General features: G+C 40.2%; 1 protein-coding gene across 11 annotated transcripts in view; it reads right to left on the bottom strand.

Annotated features, from left to right (window-relative positions):
* Nucleotides 1–25463, bottom strand: part of cadpsa (Ca2+-dependent activator protein for secretion a) — a 236100-nt gene that overhangs the window by 128477 nt on the left and 82160 nt on the right. For all 11 annotated transcript variants that reach the window (XM_078247561.1, XM_078247563.1, XM_078247562.1 and 8 more), the window contains exons 6-9: nt 23354–23475; nt 16363–16474; nt 16092–16231; nt 7543–7609 (exon numbers count right to left, since the gene is read on the bottom strand). In XM_078247561.1, the coding sequence (XP_078103687.1) occupies nt 7543–7609; nt 16092–16231; nt 16363–16474; nt 23354–23475 (441 nt within the window). The remainder of the gene's footprint in view (nt 1–7542; nt 7610–16091; nt 16232–16362; nt 16475–23353; nt 23476–25463) is intronic.

Genomic DNA, 25463 nt, shown 5'->3' on the forward strand with positions numbered 1-25463 from the left:
TCCGGCTTCCGACTTCCGAGGTAAATGGAACGCACTATGTTTCCACCCTGCAAATCTTGTGATAAGATAAGTTACTGGTGGTAGCTTCATGTTTACCAGACAGACATGAGAGCAGTATTGATCGTCTCATCTAACTCTTGGCAAGAATGTGAATATCTTTGTGTCATCTTTTTTTTTCTTTTTTTTTCGCCTTTAATCGATTGGACAGCTAGGTGAGAAAGGGGGGAGAGAGAGGGGGAAGACATGCAGGAAATCGTCACAGGTCAGACTCAAATCCTGGACCTCTGCGTCGAGGCATAACCTTTTCAGTATATGTGCGCCTGCTCTACCCACTTAACCAACCCGGCCACTCTTGGTGTCATCTTTGATCAAACTCTCTCCTCCACTTCCTTGGAATGCCACAACATTACAAAAACAGCCTTTTGCCATCTTCGCCCCTCCCTCTCCCTCTGAAAGGATCATCCACGCCTCCATTGCCTCAAGACTGGACTACTGCACCACCAAAATCCTCAACAAGCTACAGTACATTCAAGTAACAAGTAAAGTACATCCAGGCACTTCCGCACCACAGATCACATCGCCCCAGTCCTGTGAAACCTCCACTGGCTCCCCATTCACATCCACTTCAGAATCCTCTTCATCACCTGCAATAGCCTGTTCCAACACATCCTCACTCCCATCGGGTCAAAAAGGCCACGCTAGATCAGATGCCTTTGGCGTTTGTGACTGACGCAAAAAGTCTCCTTTAGCATCTAGTCCTTTGGCACCATATTTGGACGACTTGGGCTGCGTTTCATTAGTGTTTCAACATACCCTCCTTCACTTCCACTCAGCTCTTAGTATGACGTCATAGCATACACGGAGGCCACTTGGAGAGCAGAGGGAAAGTGGGCGGGGAATGAGCGGGGAAGTGAAATAGAACACACCTGCCCTCGTTCATTTTCAGCCCAAACTATATGGATCGACTGCCAGCTATAGGATTGGCGCTATTGCTGTGTGTTTTATTTTCAATCTTATTTTCTATTAATTATCGCATTGTACCGCCTTTTTATATCCATTCTATGTCTGCTTATGTCATGCAATTGTAAATTATTTCTTGAATGAAAGGCGCTATACAAATATTTATAAAAAGTATGACTGCTTTTTTACATGTCATACATACCTACAGATAATGTTGGAAATAAATCAATCACACAAACAACTAGCCTATCTAGTAAATAAAAAGTAGAAAATACATATTAATTGACATTAGTTATATTATATGTTTCAGTAAAATATCAAGCTAAAAATGAGGAACCTAAAAAGTTGAAATGTATTTATTCAATTTATTCATCTTCTCCTTCTATGGTTACCGGTTGTGGCCTACATCACTGCCTAAGCGTGGATGTATTTTCTGGCACAAAATGCATAACTGCAATGCATTGTGGGTGAAATCCACCTCTGGAGTGACCATCGTTGTTCACTCACTCCCTCAGCCCTCGGAGGGTCGATCTCAACAAGTTTACTTCAGTTTATCAATTGGAACGACACTTAAGATGGCGGCGGGGATTCTGGTTTGGGACGTACGTTTAACTGACATGGGGCACGAGAACGTGACAGTTAGGTTTAGGAAAAGATGGTGGCTGGGGGTACAAAATGTACGTTTCAGTGACACACGGGACAAGAATGTGACATGAACCCCGGTCTCCTGTGTTAAAGTCCTGTGTTGTTTGACCCATCCACCACCCCAACCGACCTCCTTACGGTCTTTCATACTACTCTCTACTGTTGCCTCTCTTAATATTACGTCATATTACAGCGCTGCGGTCGAGCTGCTGCTCTGTCCGGTGCGTTCCATACAGACGATAAAGGGTGATTTTTGCGTCGTTATCTGACGCTGAGAGACACTGACCAAGCGTCAGTATTTGACGAGTTGGGAGTGAGAACCAACCCCTTTCACAACCTCGCCCCTTCCTACCTCGCTCGTCCATCTCCTTTCCTTTCTCATTGTTGTAGTTGTATATAGTTTAGTACATTGTTGTCATGATCCAGGGTTGTGTTTCCTATTTCATTTTGCTCATGTGTCATGTCTTGTTTTACTTCCTGCCTTGTGTGTTTTCCCGCCTTTGTGATTGTCTGCCCCGCCCTGACGTGTTCCACCTGTCCCTCGCTGCCACCCTCCTTTCAAAAAGCAAAATTTGTCTTTAAGCTTTTTGAGTGTTATTTGTTTATTATCTGCTCTAACTTTTCCAATGATTTAGACACAGATATGGTAATAAAGCTAGTACAAAAAAAATGTGAAACAAAATGTATAGGGAGATTGATTTTTTTATTGAAAAAATGTAACATTTTCTTGATGAAGGACCCGTAAACCCCCGGCAAATATGCTTGAGTATATTGGTGTTCTCTTGTTTCAGTGTTGGATTGTCTGCGTTTGTTCCTGGCTCCTCTTTTTAATATCTCAAACTGTGACAGTTATTGTTTTAACTGTTACTGTCATTGTTTTATTGTCTGTAAAGTGCCTTTGAGTACCTTTTTAAAGTAATATACTAATAAAATGTATTATTATTAAAAATATTATAGCAGCTGTATTATCATCATTTGCCAAAATATGAAATGATTCTTTTAAGGCATGACAGACTGTATTCCCACATCATTTATTTCCCAAAAATCTCTAAAACAAGGGAGGGCGTCTCACATCTGATTGATTTTTAAGATTGTTGAATTCACAAGTCTTATTGCTCTATACAATAATACTTGTGTGCAGTATTGGAACACTGCATAACTATTCCTTACCTCCTCTGAATATACAAAAACAGTCATCCAGATATCTCTTCAAAAGATCACGGATACAGAACTGTTGCAAGTCAGAGTGCAAATGCACTTCTCAAGGAAATCATACTTCAATAGTAAAATCCTTTTTGGAGAGTATGCATCTGTGATTAGTGAGCTTTTAAGGTGTTTCATTTTCACATGTACATACATCATACTGTAGTTCATTCCTTTGGTATGGATTAATAGGTTTAGTAAGATCACTGGACAATTAAAAATTAAAAATTGAATCTGATAGTTGTCTTTCACATTCATTGACATAATCAGATTTGTTTCATTTGTATTATGTAAGCTGGTTTAATTATAATACTTTGGTTCTGTTTTTTGAAGTTATCCTAACTCCTAAATGTTTGTTTTTCTGGACTCCCCTTTTTGTTAGTATCAGTACCACGTACGTGTGTTTGTAGTTTGAAAGAGGGTCTGTGTTTGTGTCTTCTCTTCATTATCTGCACTAACACTAACAGTGTGGAGGACAGTATATCATTCTTTCATTTCTTTTCTTAAATGAAGTCTAATGCATCTGAACAAATCCACTTCTATAAAAATGTTTAGTCTGAAAAGAGGGCACAAATTAAAAATCATTGGATGGAAGTGTGTAGTGGTGAAGGCAGACATGGGTAACAAAGTGCCAACAGTCAGTCCTTACCTCCGAGACTTTGCATGAGCAAAGCAGACAGTGAGCAAAGGGGGGGGAAAAACAAAATGCAGTGCACACTTATCCCTACGATGCAACATCTCTTAAACGGCAACAAAAAGTACATGTGCACTCAAACACACACACACACACACACACACACACACAGCAATAACCAGATAGTGTCGCTGCTCCTCAAGACAAACATCCATGCACATACACAGACGGACATAAACAAAAACACACACACACACACAACACACACACACACACACACACACACACACACACACACGAGTGCGCAGTCTATTGACCAGTATTTGTCACTTGCTATATATTTAGCTGGGAGCAAGTGGGAGGCTTCAAGTTGGCGGCGCTCTGGCTTTTCTAGCTGCGAGTGTTAGGCCAGCTAGTGTTCACTCGACTTTGTCAATCCGCTGTCAACTTGTAGCTCTGAGACATATCCTCTGCGACGCACAAGAGACAGGCCGCCCCCCCCCCACCCTCCGCCCACCACCCCCTGCCTGCCTGCTGCCCACCTCCCAATACAGAGCCACCAGGAAATGGCCGCTACCACCCCCCCCCCACACACACACACACACACACACACACACACACACACACACACACACACACACACCCACACCACCCACCCCATCTCCTGACAAAAGCCTGCTTGGCCTCTCCATCATTCCTCTGACAGCCGAGGGAAGACAGCTTGGCTGCATCTCTCCTCCCCGCTGCACACACACACACACACACACACCATGTGGCCAGTGGAAATATTAGAGATAGCTCTGGCTGCTCACAGTTCTCTCTCTCGGACGTGATCAGATTCTGCATCTCACCGTGCATTCACTCCATTCCAAATTTTGATGTCGTGGTTTTGAGAGTACAAGTGTTTTAAACCGTTCCCTGTCACAGAAATAGTGCACTATACATAGTGTGTTTGCCATTTAGTAGTGCTGTTTGAATTCTCCACGGTGAATTTCATTCACTATAGTCCACTTTAAAATACCCACAATGCACAGCTAATTTGAGTGTACCCTACATTTTACTCCCACCACAATGCAACGCGGCCGTGTTTTCCCGGAGAAGAAGAAGAAGCAGAAGTCACCGCGAAAATTGAAAAGGAAAGCAGGCTTTGGTTTCTAAACATTGGAAATGTAACATGCAACACATATACAACCTATTACTATTCTCCTGAGCGCTCCGTTTGTTTCAGGGACGTATTAGAAGTATTTTTGTTTGTTTACATGATGCCTCCATCACACAAATAACAGACGCATCTCCTGACGCAACGATGTTTTCAGTGTAGTGTCCGAAATCTGGTTTGGTTGTTCCCAATACAGTTCACTATTTAATAAACACTCTATAGGCAATAGTGAGTGAGTGAATGAGGAAATAGTTTCCAACACAGCTAGAGAGTAGGGATGGTACGATACACTCAACTCACGATTTTTTTTATAGAATGAGCTGCAGACGAATGAGTCAAAAATATTCCTTGATTTCTATGAACTGTGCAAAATGACGGATGCATCCTCTTATCAGAGGTGACACTGAAATTGTATTTTATCTTAATGAACAAAAAAGAATTAAGCAGTCCCTCCAGGATTTCACGGCCTTTTTTTGAGATTGTTGCGGCCCAAAATGCCTGATTTCGAGGGAGCTTTTGTAAAACATTGCGATAAAAGTTGCGATGTCTTTTGTATTTTTGTTGCAATGATTTTTTTGAGAATTGCGAGAGACAGTGAAAGTTGCAAAAAAAGTTGTGATTTTTTTTTGTGTAGTTCTTCTGTTCTGTTCTTCTTTGTTTTGGGGAGAATAAAATAACTCTGGGCTGAGATTTCCTAGTAACCTTACCAAAAAGGCTCAGGATGCTGCAATTGTTGGTATAATATGAAAATGGCTGGTGGATTTAAGACAAAAAATAATAATTTATTGAATGAATCAAATCTGAACATATGTGTCAGTGGCTTGTTGATCTTTGCATTGTTAGTTCATTTCCTGGACTGGGACACACATTCATATGGTTTGATAAAGTAACGTTACTTATCGGACTTTAACTCATCATTGCACTTACAATAACGAGCGTAGCTGTCCTCAATTTAGGTCATCCTGTAGCCTACGTCTCATCTTTGTTTTTTCCTGCATCATGTGTGTGTTTGTGTGTGTGCACGCGTCAGTCGCGGGGGGGAACAGAGCAGCAGCTTTCAGCGACTTCAAAGTGAAAAAAACGTTACAGCGTACATTGATGTTAAAATGAATACAGGTTGGCAGGATGGTCTGAAATGTTTTGCACGGTCTTTCGCTGTACGTTTTGTTGGTAAATGTGAGATGTTCGAGTCACACACGTCTCGTCTTCATATCAGAAACAAGGAAATGAATTCGGCGACGTATTTGTGACGTCAACCCGTTCTCACTCCCGCTTGGTCATTGGCTGTCAGAGTCACATACTGATACAAAGTCTGGCACGTGGGACTGCTGGGATTGGTTGAAGTCGCACCAAATTCACAGTGATTGGCTGAATTCGCGTGAATTGGTGCGATCGCGACATCGCGAAATCCTGGAAGGACTGATTAACGAACGAACGAACAAAATAAAAAATGAAGAAGACGTAATCATCTTTCTTAAAGATCAAGAAATCATGTTCATATATTTGTTCAGAAGCTTTTTCCAAGCTGATAATTATTTGTGCTGCGAATAACCAGTCTATCACAGGTGCACCTTCTACCATTTTTATAGATCAAGATATAAAACAACTAAACACATTCTTTATTGTAGTTGTCTAGACCAGGGTTCTTCAACAGGAGGGTCCGGGACCCATAGGGGGTCCTCAGTGCTACTGCAGGGGGGCCGCAAAATTATTATTATTTTTTTTTCAAAATTTAAAATGCCTTAACATGAATCCAACATATTATTAGCAAATATACAGTAAATCCCCTCTGATGATAGGCTTACTGGCCTTTAGGTAAGGTAATGACTAAGGTAGCCATCCACACATGCAGTTCATCTTAAGGATTCGCTGTTCAACATTAAAATACGATTTATAAAATCATGCCAACAATTATTAGGCTATTTTAATAGCTCAGTATTCGATGCACCATAAAAAAAAAAGATATGTACAAAGGTTTTAGGCCTAAACGTTATTGTGGGCTTAGTTTAATATGCAACTTAATTTTATACAATATAAGTAGTAGGGGGTCCCTGCTCCGTCTCTCTTTCAGTTAAGGGGTCGTTGGCTTAAAAAAGCCCCCCACACACACACACACACACACACACACACACACACTTTTCAAAATCCAGTTTGTGTCCCTCCCACGTTCAAATGAGTTTGATATTATTTTATTTATAAGTCTCAGTGATTGGCCCCTATTTTAAGCAATAGTTTAGTAACCTATTATTCTTTCTGGCATCATTTCATTATTATCAACTTAATAATGTCCTGGATTTTGTATCACTATAGTCCCTATAAATGTATGTAGAGATGCAGGAAACGGCATTCAAATCAACCCCCACCCCTAAATTGTCCTTGTTTTGCCAAACCAGCAGTCCATAACCCAAAGATGTTCAATTTACTATCACAGAATAAACAGAAAATAACGTTGCTTGAAAAATGATTAAATGATTAATTGTTAATATGTAGTTGCAAATGACTTTCCTGTCACTTGACTAATTCATTAATTGACATGGCATGTATCTGAACTGACAAAGGCAGGGGGTGAGTGCTACGGCAGGCTGTATTTGGGTCAAGCACTGGTGTGCATGATATCATGTTACGTATGCTCCACATAGATTGCATGGACCCAGTGCTACACTTCAAACAATGTCATGTATCAAATGTCAAAATATCAGTCTTATAAATCTCCAGCATTCCCCATGATGTGACACCAGACCATGTAGCTGCACTGACTGAAAGTTAATCAGAAACCCATTTCCTTTCACAACTGGCAACCTGTGGTGATGCCACACCATTATGTATTATGTATTATGATTATGATTGTATTATGATTCTCTGTGTTTTACTGTGTGACTTGTGCAATGTAGGAACCACAATAAAAATCCAGCGAGAGCAGGACTGTATTATCTCTACTTACCTGAACCAGCACAAAGAATCTCTTCTTCCATCGTTTCCACACGTTTTTGCCAATGGCCCAAAGGTACCTGTGGATATAAAAAAAGAAGAAGCGAAGATTCAGAACAGAGATGTCTCAGTTAGGGCTGCACGATATGAGAAAAATATCTAATTGCGATTATTTTGACTGATATTGCGATTGCGATATGATCCACGATCTTGGAGGGAATGATCATTTTTTTTGTATCATTATTCTCGTTTTCATTGAAAAATGAAAAAAAAAAAGTAAAAATTAAAGTGTGATTTTTGCAAGGATCTGTTTCAGTGTTACTCATTCGTGCAGCTTTAATATGTGGCTTGTGTGGCAGTAAATAATACGGTGATATGATCGTGCAGTTGATAAAGATATTTCATAAAAACATTTAAAAAAGAGCAAGGCTACAACACAACCCTAAGTCTGCTCTATTACAAATAATTTATATTTAAAAAATACCCAAAACAGTGGCATTACAAGACAGAAATATAGACAAAAGATAAATAAACTTGCTCTGCCGTTCCGTCCATAACACAGTTGCCAGTTTGGGCGGTCTTTCCAGCTCTTAACGCCGAATGTGCTCTTGGGTGATAAGATACATGACGGGCTAATGTACAAAAAAATTGCATATTGTATGTTCAGGGATGACAGATTGATAAGCAGACATGCTATCTATAACTGGATGTATTGCGTTCCTCATAAATACTGCTTAAGTGCCTTTATAGGGAAGCCACAAAGGCACTTAAGCAGTATTTATGAGGAACGCATTAAACAAAGCTGAAAAAATTATTAGTGACCCCCGTCCCATCCATCACACCGTGAATTTGAACTCCTACCCTCAGGGAGGTGTTTTTAGAGGACCAACAGCAAATAGAAACAGCTTTAAGAAAGCCTTCGTCCACAATGCTGTGAAGGTGCTAAATAACACTGGGAGCCGTACTTAAGAATGGAATGAAGGTCGAGGTAGACTTCCGAGTTGCAGGTTTTATGCAAAGCAAGCATTTTTAGTAGGCTACATTTATCTATTTATTTACTTATTTACTTTTGTAAATGTAACCTTTGTAATGTCACTTTTCATGAAATGTATGTTATGTGTTGCCGTCTTGGCTATGCACTGCTTGTAATGTCCTGTCTCTCTTGTATTCTTGTATTCTTGGTGAAACCGAAGAAAAATGTTCACGTCTGTGGACAATAACGTTTTTTTGTATTCATATTCGTAACTTTTGATACTTTGCGGTAAAAGTGACTCTCCTATTGACTTTGTCCTGTCAGTGTGGCTCTCATGAAAAAAATAGTGAAGACCACTGATCTGTGTCAAGCAAAGATGTTCTCTTTAGTCTGTAGGATAGAACTTGTAGGCTGGGACATCTCTGCAGCACCAGAATACTTATTTCAGAAAGGTTTGACACATATTTTGCTTTAACATATATATTTGAATATTGCACTAGTCCATATTGCAATGTTAATAAAATTGGGATTAATTGTGCAGCGCTAGCCTCAGTGTGGCCTTAATGCAGCTGTTGTAAACTAAATGGAATGTGTTTGCTTGTGCTTTACTGCCACAGCTGATGTGACAGAGGTCTGATGTGGGAGTCCATTCCTCTAGACAGAACACACAGAGTGGTAGTGTAGCACACCAATGACCTCTCCTGGTAACATTGTATTACTGCAACTAGACACATCATATATCCCAATCAACAACATGAAGTGGAGTAAGGTAGTCTCCAAGGTACAGATACAGTCACAAAAAATAAAGACTACCTCCCAAACTGCACTGTAAGAAAAGAAATATGTTGGGATAATGTCCTGGCAGAAAATAACTAGTACCTTCTCTGTTAAATTTACGGACATTTCTGTTAATCCCTAACGGGAAATTCTGTAGATTTACCGTATATATGTATTCACACATCTTCTTAAATGCACCTTTTTAAAGTATTTGCAGTGGTGGAATGTAACTACGTAAATGTACTCAAGTACTGTATTAAGTACAAATGTTGAGGTACTTGTACTTTACTTGAGTCTTTTCTTTTCATGCCACTTTCTACTTCTACTCTGCTACATTTCAGAGAGAAATACTGTACTTTTTACTCCACTACATTCATCTGACAGCTTTAGTTAATAATTACTTTACACATTACAAACACACACAAAACACACATAGTTTATAAAATCTGATGTTTTATTATAAATTAAACTAGCCAACAATATAACGGCCTACAAGTCCCGCTGAAATGATTAGACCATTAAACACACAACTGTTTGGATCCTTTACACTTTCTAAAATGGAAGGATTTTACTGCATCAAGTTTTTAACCTTTATTTATTCAGGGAAGGTTCACTGAGAGACAGCCTCTCTTTTGCAGGAACGCCCTGATCACATTCACACAGTTGCACATTCATACCTGGAAGCTGCCCGGTACAACCACAGTCTGATCTGCTGGCCACTGAGGTTAAGGGCCTTGCTGAAGGGCACCTCAGTAATGAGACAGGGACAATTTCACAGGGATTTCACAGAAGTATTATGACATGAAAATGCAGAACTTCTTCAGTAATAATGAAGAAGTTTGATTTAGGTGAAGCGATGAATGAGCATAGACAGGGGTCAGTATGACTGTCGCTGCTTCCTACCTCATTATTAAAATCATTCACAATATTTTTGACCAAAAACCTTGATAGTGATAACCGTCATTGTCATTTTAGAGATAATTATATATAAAACGTATAGAGACTATTTGACATTGAGAAATGAATTGATGTGGATATGAGGACCAAACATAAAAGCATACATTCAGCAAAAACTCTTTAAAATAGCAAATTCCACACAAAAAAAAGCTAACTCATTTAACATAAAACAACCACACATTATATAATGTCACATCTGGAGTTACAGTACACTAGGTCCTAGGTCCAGGCAAATGTAATATATCAACCGCGGGTGTTAGCCGTTAAGTGAAAATAGACGTTTAGTGACTAGGGACCACTTTGATATTCTGGGCCCTATTTTAACATTCTAAGCGCACGGCATGAAGCGCCTGGCGAAGGTGCGTTTAGGGCGTGTCTTAATCCACTTTTGCTAGTTTGACAGTGGAAAAAAGGGTCCATGCGCCGGGCGCATGGTTCAAAAGGGTTGTACTTAGTGTCTAAATTAATCATAGGTGTGTTTTGGGCGTAACATGCAATAAACCAATCAGAGTGTCATCTCCCATTCCCTTTAAAAGCCAGGCACATTTGTACCTTGGCGCATTGTTATTATGATGCCGGATTTGCACCGTAATATTTTTATTTTTAATCTTCTGCATGTTTGTGTGCTGCTGCGCTTCCCTGTGTGTGTAACAAGCATAGTGTGCGTGTGCTGTGCATAAGCCTATAGGCATAAGCCTATTGTTATTTTGAAATAACAATGAAATGCTACGTTGTTGGCTTTAGACCAGGTTTTTGATGGTCAATGGCGCGATCACTTCCCGCTGCCTCAAGATAGCAATACGCCAAGAATGCACCTGAACGCACCTCCCTCTAAGACCAGCACGCCCATGGGCGCACAGATAGGCACAGGTGCATTTGCTATTTAAGCGATGTGGACGCTGGACGATCTTAAAATAGCAAAGACACCACTTGCGTCAGGCTTTGTGCCGCGCCGGGTGCAAGCTAGAGCCCTCAATGTTCTCTACAACAGGGAGTTCTTCAATCATGTTTGTGCCACCAAAGCTGATATCAACACACATAAAGACCGCCATTTGATCTGCTCATGGTCCCACATGACAGCTGTTTGTGGTTTTTGCTTAGGCACTAGTCTTGCATTGCCAGACCTTCCTCCACAGTGCTACGGTGGAGGGTCTGGCTAGTCCACACAGCAGTCTTGGGCGGTGCTAAGTGCTGGACGGAGCAACGGTGCCGCTTCAAAATAACCTTGGGAAGGAACTTGTTTTGGCAGAACGTGTACGTTCAAAAGTTGTTTTAGTCGTGCAACAGAAAACTCAGATTGGACAGATAGTCTAGCTAGCTGTCTGGATTTACCCTGCAGAGATCTGAGGAGCAGTTAACCGTAGTCCTCAGAAATCCACCAGAGGTTAGAATGCCAACACAAAGAAAGAGGAAGGTGACGGGCATCCGGCTGTAAATAGTCGTCGATATAGACTAGGCGAAGGCTAGTATCCAGGTCTTATTATACATCCACAAATGGAACGCTCTCTCTCTCTCTCTCTCTCTCTCTCTCTCTCTCTCTCGGAAATGACCTGTGATTGGCCAAAGTCTTCGGTCACGGACTAGATTTTCTAAAGCCTGAAAACAGAGCCGAGAGGAGGTAAAGAAGGTTACTTTTCTCTCAAAACACTTGAATTACACTATTCTGAAAGATTGTTATGGAATTTTTGCCCAGCGACGCCAAAAATAATGTGCCTACCCCAGCTTTAAGTAAAGTAAGTAAAGTAAAACAATACCATTTGAAAACAAACAAAAGAAAAAGTAGTATTTGCAATGATATCAAATGTGAAATATGTTAACTAGAGAACTACGTCAGTTATTCCCTTGAGACATTTTCTTCAATCTGAAACGGCGAACTCTGAGCTAGTCACGCAAAGAAAATCACCCCAATGATTCTCTCATTATTTCATTCCGACATACAGCCCAGTGCAGCAGCCAGCATGCTATATCTGTAGTACGTGCTGAGGCTTGTTGTGTTGTGGAAAGGGCTTTTGTTGTAAAAGAACATCTGAGGGTGAGGACCCCGGTTTGATTTGCCTCTGCTGCTCCTAGTCTAGCTGTGGGTCTCCCTAGTCAGCCTGCCTCAGTTTCCCTTAGTGTGCCTTTCCCCCGAGTCCCTCCCAGAGCTGCTTCTGCCTGTCGTCCTCAATAACCCAGCATCCATGAGGTGACACATGAGGGCCCTGCCTGTGTGCTGAGCATAGAGTGGGGCTGGTAACATGGTACAGTGAAGGCATCTTACAGGGCAGCCCAGCAGCCTCCTCCAAGGCTCCCAAAGGAAAGCATATGGAGGGAAGAGAGGGAGGGAGGAGGGGGTGAGGAAGGCGAAAATGGGCAGCAGGAGAACAGACTTTTGCTCTGTGTGCTCCGCTTCCTGTCACCGGGGCGCGTGCCAGCTGCTGACTCTGCTTGAGTGACACGCAAGCGAGCACTCCAAACCACTTTCAGTTCATCTTTTCCACCCACGCTCATGCAATAGGAGGCTATACTCTTTTAAATGTCTGTGAATATTTATTCTCTAATTTCATAAGGGCCCTACATTTAAATGCTCAAAGTACAAGAATGCCACCGACAGCTCAGATGAGTTTGAGAGTACAGGACAGACATAAATGGAGGATGAAGTCCCTGTTGGCAGAGAGATGATAAGGCGCGCCATAATGACCCTGTTGACGTATGGATTCTGGAAACTTGTCTGGGACAGCTGAATTGGCCATCCCGTCATATAGCCAGTACCTGTTTTGCTCAGTGGTGATTATACTTGTCCAGGGTGGCAGAAACGATTAGAACCACTGAATGTTTGCAGAAAGAGCAGATGTTTTAACCCTGACTAATGTCGAGAGATCTTTGTCTCACACGGTAGGTCTGTCCAAACAGCAGCACTTGCCGTTCTGAGCACTGAAGTGCATTCATGCACCACCAGGTAGGCAAGTGTGTCCCATGTCTGAAGAATGCAATAAAACAGGCAATACACTTGCACTGGAAGTGTGAACATCTCTGGCTCAGTGCTATGAAGTTAAAGTTTGCCATGTTGAATTCAGCCTGAATATCATCAGTGGGTTACAATTGGTAACTCACACTTCTCCATATACTGAGTTGACTTTCAGAACTGTTCAGACAGTTCTCTTTACCGACATGCAGCTCAGAACAACAGTTAATCTCACATGCAAAATGCTCTGATGCAACCAGAACTTTTGATCCACATCTCAGGATCAGCTCCTGTATCAGAACACTGACAACATCTGTCTCTCAACAGTACCACTCTGTCACTCTTTACAGAATGGCCTGAAACAACGCTAACGCTAACCCCCTGCATCAGGGCCTTAGGAAGCTGGTTTCAGTGACAGACTGCGACAGCCAGTGTGAGAAGGAGTGCTACTGCAGGTCCTCTGTTTCCAAGGCAGTCCGACTTTTTAAAATAAAAAAGTCATAACATGATGTAACAGTGTTGTTATCTCTGTCACCATCACCCACCACAACATGACAGATTTTGTGCAATATATTTATTTACATTTGTATCTCAAGTGCAATGCTACATACCATGTGTGTATTTCAATGTATAGCTGCAATAATCTTTCCTGTGCATCCTGCATGTATAAAGTATAGCTCTTTTTATTGTATTCTAAGTGTATATAGCTTTATTAAATTTGTATTCTATTGTGTATGTATCTCACAGTATAATAATAATAATAATAATAATAATAATAATAAACGATAACTTTAATTTATATAGTGCCTTTAATGCAACCCAAGGACACTTTACAGAATTACTATGGCTAAGCTAAGGGAGGTTGTAGGCTGTGGTGAGTTTTTTTTTAAATGTCCAGGGATGTAGCATTGCGGATATCTGCAGGGAGGGTGTTCCAAAGGGATGTGGCTGCAACACTAAAGGCTCTGTCTCCAAAGGTACAGAGTCTGGTGTGGGGAATGGAGAGCAGGGCAGCATCTGAGGACCGCAGGAGATGTTTTTAAGATGAAAAAAGGTGGATTTGGTGATAAGTATAGAAAGAGAGGGTGGAGTCTAGGATTACACCAAGGTTACGGACCTCAGAGGATGGGCAGATATGATGAAACGCATGTCCACAATGAGACCCATCTATTGCCCCCCTAGAACAAGCATAAGGGTGTGACAGTGGTGAGGAAAAACATCATTTTAACAGGCAGAAACCTCAGACAGAACCTGGGTCCTGGTAGGCGGCCATCTCGTGACCGGTTGGGACACAGAGACACAGATATACAGATAAACAGTGGCCTTATATTGGTCTGCTGTGTTGATCCACCACTCTAACCTTTTGCAGAACCCTATCCTCGCAAAAGTTAACAGGTCTCATATTTTACTATAGAAGTCTGTGTAGTAACAGTGGATAACCACAAGAGGGAAACAATGAATCATCTTTTGGGCAAAGCACTTCCTGTACAACACCTATGACATAGAGCATATTGATGATTAAACAAGCAATGATCATGTAGCAGAGAGTTTCACATCTGTCTAAAGCCTGTATCTGACATACAACTTCACAGGAACACTGGTTTCTGTGGCGTTTCCCCTCCATTGACCCCAACCAACAGAAAACTAACTGACGAACCAGGATTTGTAGTCTTGTTATTGTAGGACAGAAAGATTTAATACCCTCCTTGGTTGAAAACCAAAAGCTTGCGTTTGTATTGCTCAAGGACCCTTACTGTCCTATTTCTCCCGGAGGAGATATTTTTAGAGATTTTGTTGCCTAACACTGGGCAGTTAACCTGACGCACCAGATGGTGTGTTACACAGAACCATCTGAAAAGCCATCATTGGAAACTTTTTGGAAGAGGGCAGGCACGTTCAAAAAATACCTGGCAGGTGATTGGATAAAGCATCTGTCTATCGCAGAATGCGATTGGGCTAACTTCAACCAAAACGATTGTTCTTCACTACCAGCTTTTTTTTTTCAATGAATGCTCTCCAGTTTTGATATAACCAGGGTGTGATTTGCCCCTTTCTGGTCTACATATCCCTGCCTCTGCTGAATTATGGGGACAAAATGTATCCCCCCCCCCTCAAAGTGATCATCTACTTCACCAATAGCCTAGACAGATAATAATGATATACCTACAACTGAAGTAAAGCGCTGTAACGTGAACACATAGTGCCATAGAACAATGAAATCCGAGCGGCAGTTGTTTAGCCGCCAGTAGGTTACAGGCACCGCCAGTCCTTTCAGTGGCCATGGTAGTGGAGTTTAGCCTGAATAAGTCTGTATGACAGTTAAGTTTAGGCCCCAAAACGACTTGTTAAGTTTAGGATAAAGATTGTGGTTTGGATTAAAACACTCCCGAGGAACGAACGAGTGTTTCCAGGGTGAATTTGAAGTTTTCACCGCAAAGTGAACCCCTCTCTCCGGCTTGAGGGCGCTGTGTTTTATGTTGACACCACGTTGTGCTGTTTCATTTTGAGATTATTTGCCATAGGATATTGAAGTTCAGAAATAAGTGTTTTGGCATGGCTGGCCCAGTGGCTCTATATCCATGGTATTGAAAGGGGGGTTTAATTCTTGCATGTTTTGTTTTGCTGTGCATGATCAAACCCTAAATAAATGTTTTATTTAGCAGTATTACATTGTGTTGTTCTATCCTATCCAATTTCTCCTGTATTTCTAAGCAGATTTTCTATGCTGTATTCTGATAAAATGTCAGGAGGGGGTCCTGACTGATTATTGCCCTAGGCTATGTTTCTTAGTGTAGTGTACAGAACCATGATGACACAATCAACTGTATAATGTGATACAACCCAGAATACAAATCTCATTTCAGATTCTTTCTCAATTTCAGCCAGTATTCAGAATGTCACTGTCACTTACCCACAATGCTTCATGTTCTGTGGTTTGTCCATGCGAATGGCCAGTTTGATCTTGAGGTCATTGTCTGGACAGCCTTTAGACACCGCCATCTTGTGGAGCTCAGACTGCTTGGGACTGTTGGGAGTCGGGTGGAGCACAACCTGGGAACAGTCACATCATAACAATAATAATGATAACAATAATAATGTATGTGCACTGTACAGTGTATACTGTACAAAGGTTGTCCCAAGTGAAATGACCAAAATGAAGCAGCGTTGTTATTGTCTCTTACCTTCCCCAGCTCCTTGTCTTCCAGAGCCAACACTCCTGTGCTCTCAGTAAACAGCTTCACCTTCACAGCAGGTAATGGCTGGGTGGTGGTGAAGTCACCCTGGGTACCCCAACTACACACACACACACACACACACACACACACACACACACACACACACACACACACACACACAAACAAGAAAGAAAGCATCGTGTTAGAGATGATGATGTCTCTGGGACTGTCTAACCCTTCTGTGATTCTCATTTTCCACTTTGGTAAAATTGAGTTTGACATCCCTGTGTTAAAAGAAGAACCTTAAAATCAGCTCTATCTTGGACTAGGAGCCAGTGAACAGCGACAACTTCATATTTGGTAGTTTTTGTTAGGATTATGGCTGCAGTGTTCGGAGCAAGTTGTAGACCTCTAGTGGCACAATTTGGAAGACCATAAAAAAAGGACATTGCAGTATTCAAGTTGGTAAGACACAAATGCATGGATTACAGTTTCAGCATCACGAAATGATAACATTGGTCGAATTTTTGCAATGGTATGTTTGGTATTTGCCACATTTAATCAAATATATAATTTTGATATTTTTCCAAATGTTATGATCCTTTCAAAGAGCCTTAGATGGAACAGCATCACACGACACACTGCTGCTACTGTAAGTGTGAACAAGTAAAGAGATGACAGAGTCTTCCTCTGGGACAGTCTGCTGTTGCTCTGCCACAGGGGTTGTGTTTGCTTTTAATCCAGCAGCAGAAAACAGATCTCTTGCAGTGTTACACCTGAATACATTCCACAGGATTCTACTAAAGAAAGGCACTCAGGAGAGGAGTGCTGGGAATCGCACTTTCACACCAAAGGAGATAAAAGACAACATACTACAGCTTCTGCAGAGGCTCCACGCAGTGCTTTCGCCGTAACCTACATAAGTGGCCTGAGGTTTATACTTGTGCGTTGGTGTGTGCGTCTATCTCTTTAAGAGAATGGCAGGGCCGGCATGTGAGTGTGTGGTAGAGTGAGTGAGAGAGTGACGGGGATAGCTTCAGAGCAGGTACCGACTCCAGAGACATAGTGAGAGAAACAAAGTGTATCCTCTGTGCTTTCTGACCGCAGTGGGAAATCTGTAGCAGGAGCTCTCCTTGATTTCAAGTTGTTCATGGAGAAGGAGAACCCGGAAATGAGTAGGGGGAAATGCAACGCTACCAAGCCACGGCCAAGTGGGCCTATGACACGTCTGCATCAGCGCGACATGTAGTTACTTTTTTTGAGAGCTGCACGTCAGGCTACAGCGTAGGGTCTGTATCTCAACGTACCTACGTACGCACCTACGCAGACGCGTAAACTGGCCTTAAAGTGTCCTTCCCATGTATCGGTCAGTGTTTCTGATGAGAAAACAGCTATCTGACTGCAGACACAGCGGAGGTAAATAGTAAGAATAAAATAACTCTTGTTTCACTCCTAGCCGTGAGTCATTATACAGTGTGATGCACTCTTGATCTCCAATGTAATTCTTTGAAAATAACCGAGGAGCTGTTTTATTATTAAACCACTAAATGCTACATCCTGAGTTTCTATTCTTGTGTCATGCTTCATTACAAGATAATTATATGGTGTCAAATGCATTAGCATTGTGAGCGAGATGGCACATACTGTCACTTACTGCTGCTGATTGCAGCTGTAAGGGCTCATTTGTTAGCTAAGACACAATCAAACTGTGTACATGTGATTAATATTTGGGTTTCTCTACTAGCAGTGGACAAACAAATGTGTGGGTGTCTGTGCAAGGAAAGGTGCAGTCGGATCTCTTTGAAAATGTGATATTTACCTATTTGAACTAACTAAGTTTGTGTTTTGGAATATGGATTCCAGAAAGTTGTAATCCTTAAAGCTGCTCTAATCTAATATTTAGTAACACTTTAAAATAACCATCATTAATAAATGAATAGTAATTCATAGTTAATTAAACTTTAATTAATAGCTTTTTTTTTTTATTAGTTTAGTGTAAAATAAAATAAGTTGTTAATCTATCGATAAATTGCAGGAACATCTGTCTGTCTGTGTGTGTGTGTGTGTGTGTGTGTGTGTGTGTGTGTTATGCACATATCTCTAGGACCATTAGTCCGATGGATTTAAAACTGACGGGTGTCTTGCTACGGGCACGAGTAAGTGCAGTGCCAAGTTTGACGTTGTTTGGATTAGAAATGCAAAAGATATTGGTAAATATATATTGGTAAAAAGCACACATTGGCTTTTGCCGACAACAGCAAATACAAGAACGCAACAGCAAATCATAAAACACAACAGAAAATAGGAAAACATTTCAACAAATCATAAAACACAACGGCAAATAGGAAAACAAAGCGGAAAATCATAAAATACGACAGCAAATAGGAAAACACGACAGCAAAAATGAAAACACTTCAACAAATTATAAAACACGAAAGCAAATATGAAAACACAACGGCATTAACTTCTGCTGTCGTGTTTTCATATTTGCTGTCGTGTTTTCCTATTTGCCGTTGTGCTTTGTCATTTGTTGAGGTGTTTTCATATTTGCTGTCGTGTTTTCATATTTGCTGTCGTGTTTTCATATTTGCTGTCGTGTTTTCATATTTGCTGTTGTGCTTTGTGATTTGTTGAAGTGTTTTCATATTTGCTGTCGTGTTTTCCTATTTGCTGTCGTGTTTTCATATTTGCAGTTGTGCTTTGTGATTTATTGATGTTTTCATATTTGCTGTCGTGTTTTCCTATTTGCCGTTGAATGTTTTCATATTTTCTGTTGTGTTTTATGATTTGTTGAAAAGTTTTCCTATTTGCCGTTGTGTTTTATGATTTGCTGTTGTGTTTTTCTATTTGCTGTTTTGATTTGCACTTCAGGGCCACCGTAGAAATTGGTACCACGTGTTGTCCAAAACAGTTTTTTAAATGGAACTTTGTCACTGGCATCAGTTTGTTTAGTAAAAATCACATATGCAAAATCAGGGCCAAAAGTCTGAAACTGAAAAAACTGATCTGAAACTGAAAAAAAAAAAAGATTTGAAGCCGTTAAAAAAAATAAGTCTTGAATCTGAAAATATGAAATGTGGAACTGAAAACAAATATAAAAGTGAAAAATGAAAATTAATAATTTATTCAAAATAATTCCAGAATTTAATCTAAATTTTATTCAAACTGAAAGAAAAATTGGTAAACTTATTTTTAGTTTGAATACATGGTTTCATTTTTCAAGTTTTAGACCAAAACTTAAATTTTCAATTTCAAGCTTTAGTTTTTCAACTATATATATATATATATATTTTTTTCAAATTAACAAAAAATTTGACCCTGATTTAGCTCCATACATTTTGACTATTTCATTCATGCAATAGTGAAAAAATTTGAATATGCGAAAAACCACATTCGGTATTTGGCCTTCTGCAAAGTTTTTCATTATATTCTGTTTCGGCTTTCGGCCAAGATTTTTCATTTCGGTGCATTTCTAAACTCAACATTAACAGGCTGTTACCTCTGCCAAGGAGGTAATGTTATTATTTTGCATTGTTTATTGGTTTGTCTGTCTGTCTGTTTGTTATGGTCAGCTCTCTCTCCGCCCTGCTTTGGATGTCTTTTTCCTGTGTGTGTTTGTTTGTGTTTTGTCTGTGTTTTTCCGTTTGGAGTGCTGGAGGCGTGGTCTGGAGGAAATTAGGTCAAGGGGCGTGGTCGCTTCTACCATGCACTACCGATCTTCACAGCTGCAGCTAATCATCCAGATTCAACCCAGCAGTATTTAAACCCGGGCTGATCATCCCCTCAGCGCCAGTTCGTTAACTACAACTCATGTGGTAACTTGGCTCCAAGTCCCAGAAGAATTCTAGTTTTTGCCTTTGTTCTCTGTGCTAAAACTTACCCTGTGTTTCTCTCGCTCCCGCTCAGACCTGCTGCTTTCTCCGCTGTTCCTGCATGCTCCCAGCCTCACCATCCATCCTCAGTCTCCACTTTGGGAAAACCACCAGTGTACTCATCTCTGCCTGTCTCCCTCGTGTCCCGAAACTACCTGGACTCTTCCCCGTCGGTTCGCCTCTATCTCGGACCAGTCAGGAGTTTTCCCGCCCTGACTCAATCAACTGTAACTCTGAGTACACGTTGTTTAATTAAACCTTTTAAAACTGCTCTACATTGTCTGTGTGATATCTCTGCGTTCTGGGTCAGAACTAGCTCCTAACTCTGTTTCCAGGCGCTTTCCGAGGGCCCTCCTAGTATTCTCGTGATCGTGAGATAATCCACAAAGCATCTCAACATAACAAGCTTTGTTATCTCATAACTGACATAACCCAAACTGTTCTTGACTGAATATTACACAAAATCACACACACGTTTCCTGATCATTACAGACTCTAATGTGGTAATCATTTGTAATTAGCAGACATTAGACATTAGACATATTATTATGTTGCCACTCAGACTCAAAATGAGCAGATAACTGTTATTATACTGTAGCCCCTTAAAACTCTGTCCCTGTAATGTTACCACAGGGACTGATAATAGACAAGTCCCTGCAATATTCTTTTAATATTCCTATTAGTGACTAAAAATGTACCTGTTTGCTTAATGTGTAGAAAACTTTGACTAGAAAAACAGTACACTTTCTGACAGATACATTTCTGAGGTCAATATATGTCTATGCGGTTAAAGCTATTAAAAATTCTGGGAATTACGTATATATTTTTGTTCTAAATAAAATGATGTAGTGCCTATAGTAGAACTAATGTGTATTTATGTAAATGCAGTATCAATGTGAATATTAATGACAGAATAAATTGGAAGAGAGGACTAAAATGTGCACATAAGTAGACACTTTGTGTTTTTATTTTTATTTTAGCCACCGTATTGACTTCAGTTGCACTGACTCAAAACAGCACAAAAATGGAGCCAATTCTGGCACTATATATAATAAAAAGCCTTTAATATTGCACAGCTGGCCCAAAGTCTTTTTTTAAGTAGGCTACACTATTCACATAAACTCTTTCCAATTTTCTTCCTCTGTTTAGAAGATGTTCTCTTCTTAATTATCAAATAGACCCCAGGTCGTAATTGGTTAAGTAACCTCTTTCCCCTCGAGCTGTGATTTTGGGGTACCTCAGGGTACCATTCTTGGTCCACTACTCTTTCTTCTGTACAGTAATGACTTACATACTGTACAGTCTGTTGACATCCACTTTTCTCTTATACTCTGACACAAAACACAAAACTCTTTTGATGTTAATTCCTTATTTGACTAGTTTCAGGCACACCATCTGACTTTGACTGTACATATAAATGTTAATGTATATATTTCAATTTTACTAGGAAACTTCTGTGTCTGTCTCATCCCCTTTTGGCCAACCAGAGTGCTTATCTCGACACCCACCTCATATTTAAAGCACAAAGTCAGAGACAACAAAGAGATTGAATAAGAAATTATATCTTTACAGTGAGATAAGGTCATATCTTATACTTTTTCTTTCTAAATCTATATCTTAATGCAGTTATTATTGGGTCTGTGGTACATTAAAAAGGCTATTTGTCCTGTGTGTGGGACAGCAAGCCTGCTTTTCAGCTGAGTTAGGCCAACATCTTGTAGTGTTTTTTATTGTCCTGTTGTTTAACCTGCTGCAAAAAAAAATATTACTATAATGTAAAACAAAATAAGCACTTAACTTATTATTGTAAACAGCTGCCATTTAAAAATGTCGACAATCACAGACCAGTTTCTTTATGCACAGTATTAACCTGATAGTACACATTATATACCCATAATCAAAACAAATTTCAGTGGTTGTCTAAATATTTCTCTCAACAGTGCTACTTGAAGCTTCAATTGTAGATCAGGCTGTCAAAAGCTGTTTAAAAGGCCTGCAAATGTTCCTAATGTAAAGTATATGTAAGTAAATTTCATCTAATTTTACTCTTTCAAATGAGGTCTTTTTCCAAATTAAAGAACACTAATGCCCACAAAGCTGCAGTGTGTTTTAGGAATGACCATTTTGGTTGCAATTACCCAGTCCTCGTGTCTGCCAGAACACAAAGCTAATTTGTGTTAAGGTCCTGCAGTGTGAAGCCGGCCAGTTGACAGAAACAAGCAAGGTTTCCAGCCAGGATCTGGTATCTCGTGTTGGCCATTTTCCCATCAGTTACTTGTACTGTACTAATAAAACAGCTTGAACTATTAAACAGTCACAAACAAAACCGAATTCAGAGAAAAATGAAGTGTAAGTGATGAGACAATGAATGAATGGCTACCATGGAGACAAGATGTAACCTGCAATATTACATCTGACAGCGAAGCATTGTCACTTGTATTGTTGCTTAATTATGTTTAAATAAGCATGCAAATGGTGAAGATGCAAAAAGTTTTTTTTTTTTACCTCAGTGAATGCTGAAATCAAATGTTAGTCTAAACACAGTTGAGAAAACAAACTTTCTAACTAACAATATTTGACATTTTCATCCATATATGTACACAAGCATAGTCTTTCTACTGTGTCACCCAAAGACTTGAAATCTCCTGTCACCAAACGGGGTGCTGGAGGATGGTGGGCAGGTAAGGGAGTTCAACTACAAAGCAGCAAAGCGTGCAGGAGCATCAGGGAGAAGTGTGAGTGTTGGAGTATTCACAATCAGCACCAACCTGATTTATGGACTGCACATTTGAATGAGATAGGATATGGACATATATGATAGGACAGGATGATGTGACTAAAATGACTTTCACACCTGTACTACACACAATTCATTACATAAAGCATTCACATTGTATCATGTACACACTGCGTATAGTCTTCAGTTTGGATACAGTTATTTGACCAGCAGATGGCAGTGTGTGGTATCATTAAAGAAAGTCATTTTCAACAAAGTGTGTTGAACTGGAAAGCTCCAGAAGGATTATTTCACTACATGTGGGGTGAAATGGGATGAAATGGTGTGTGTGTGTGTGTGTGTGTGTGTGTGTGTGTGTGTGTGTGTGTGTGCGTGTGTGTCAACATACGTGGGTTTCGAGGCCTCGGCCTGGTCTGTCTGCAGTTTATGTCCTCCCTCCACCTCCATGGTGCAGTAAACAATCCTGTTTGGAGCCAACGACTTCAGACCCTGGACTTCCATGATTACCACCTGCAACACACACACACACACACACACACACATACACACACACACACACATATATATTTAATATATACTATATACCTACACATTTTACACATACATTCAAAAATAAAAAAGCTGGACGTTTAGAACAAGTTTGAACATACACTTAGGAACAAAAGAAGGAAAATCCAATATTGTCTCTCTTCCATTTTGTATGTCAAGATAGCTGATCAAACAACTGATGCAGTTGCTGTCAGTGACAAACTGTGTCTGTATCTTTATGCTGTCAGATGACTGCAGTAACTTTAGTTACATTTGAAGGTCGGTGCACAGAATTAACTTAGCTGTAGTTAGCGTGTGGCATTTATGAGCCTCAATTAAATCACTATTTCATACTTGAGCAGTTGTCTACAGTAACTATATGAACATAATAAGAAAAGTCAATGCCTGCACCGGTAGTCTTTTAAAACAACAAATGGATTGGCAGGAACATTTTGAGCAGAAATCCATTGTACTTTTAAGCAAACTTTTAATTGTTTGATCAAATTAGGACTTATTTGGTGACGTCAAATATTTTATGACTTGTTTGACGTATGATGTGTAACATAATATGAGAAATTATTGCTGTAATGACTTGATCAAAATCCAAATGACAGCTGGCTTGACTACATATACAGTAACTGAGCACTGAAATGTTACACACACAACACCATTTATCACCACTGGAGCAATCTCTAAAAACAAAACAAAAAAATACTACATTACATGTGCAAACTAAGCCGAGTTATTGCACATGGGACAAAGGAGTTTTTACTCCTATTGCTCTTGAACCGTGGTACTCTAAATCTGCGACCTGAAGGAAGTATTACGAACTCAGAGTGATGGGGGTGGTTTCTGCAGTCTAATATAGACCGGGCCTTGCGAAATACTTGGTGGTCAAAGATAACCATCAAGGGGGACTGTGGGAAACCTATCACCTTGCCAGCCACCTTTACAATATGGCTGAGGTGGTTTTTGTCCCTGATGTTCAGGTTACCGTACCAAGCAATCATGACAAAAGTAAGAACCGATTCAATAAAAGACTTATAAGGACATCATTTTCCTATCTACATCCATGTCACCTCCAAGGCTCTGTACAAAACCCTACTTTCAAACAGGGTATCAGGGACTCAGCCTGAGGCCAAGGCATCTCTGATTTCTTCATTAACTTAAACTCTTATCTTCCATGAAGTAGCAAAACCACACATCCTGCACTCTAAGAAACATCTGTGTATTAACAGTTGTATGGCTGTATATTTTAACAGAAATTGTCTTTAAAACGTGATTCACAGTTGAATTTTAGTTTTTTTTACATTTCAACTTGCATAATTTGTGCTCCGACAACTTTTGTCCGTAACTTTTACTTGTTACTGTGTATTTCTACAGTGTGGTATTAGTACTTTTACTTAAGTAAAAGGATCTGAATAATTCTTCCACCACTGGTTATCAGACTGAATGGATCAATTTCTGATAATGAAACGAGTCATTTTGCAGGGGTTGTGGTGCTCAAAAAAACGTATCCACTGATTTACAGACGTCTCTGTGGCCATGTAAGTCGATGGGAAAAAGTCTATTTGGACCAGAGGGTATCACTTGACGGACACGGAAAATGCAATTCCACTGTTTGGCTACTATGTCAAATTGGCTTTAAAGCCTGGTGCACTTCCTGGGGGCCTGGTCTGACTCCACCTCCAGAATCTGCCGAAACAGCTACAGAGTAACAATAAGAACACATTTCAAACTGGCCACACATAAAGTCAATATATTGCAAGAAAGAAACATTTTCGTTAACATTTCTAAACCTTGCAGATTGATTAAATGTTTTCTGCTTTTGTCATTAGTAAGCTATATACTGTACATCTATATACACATTGTCCAGTGGGGTGTCAGTAGGGTTTATGTTGATATCTAAATAAGAATTGGCCTACTGAAACCAAAGCCTGTCTTGAGTAAATATCTTCTGAGACTGCCAG

This window comes from Sander vitreus, chromosome 4, assembly GCF_031162955.1.
Source record: "Sander vitreus isolate 19-12246 chromosome 4, sanVit1, whole genome shotgun sequence".
Taxonomy (NCBI): Eukaryota; Metazoa; Chordata; class Actinopteri; order Perciformes; family Percidae; genus Sander; species Sander vitreus.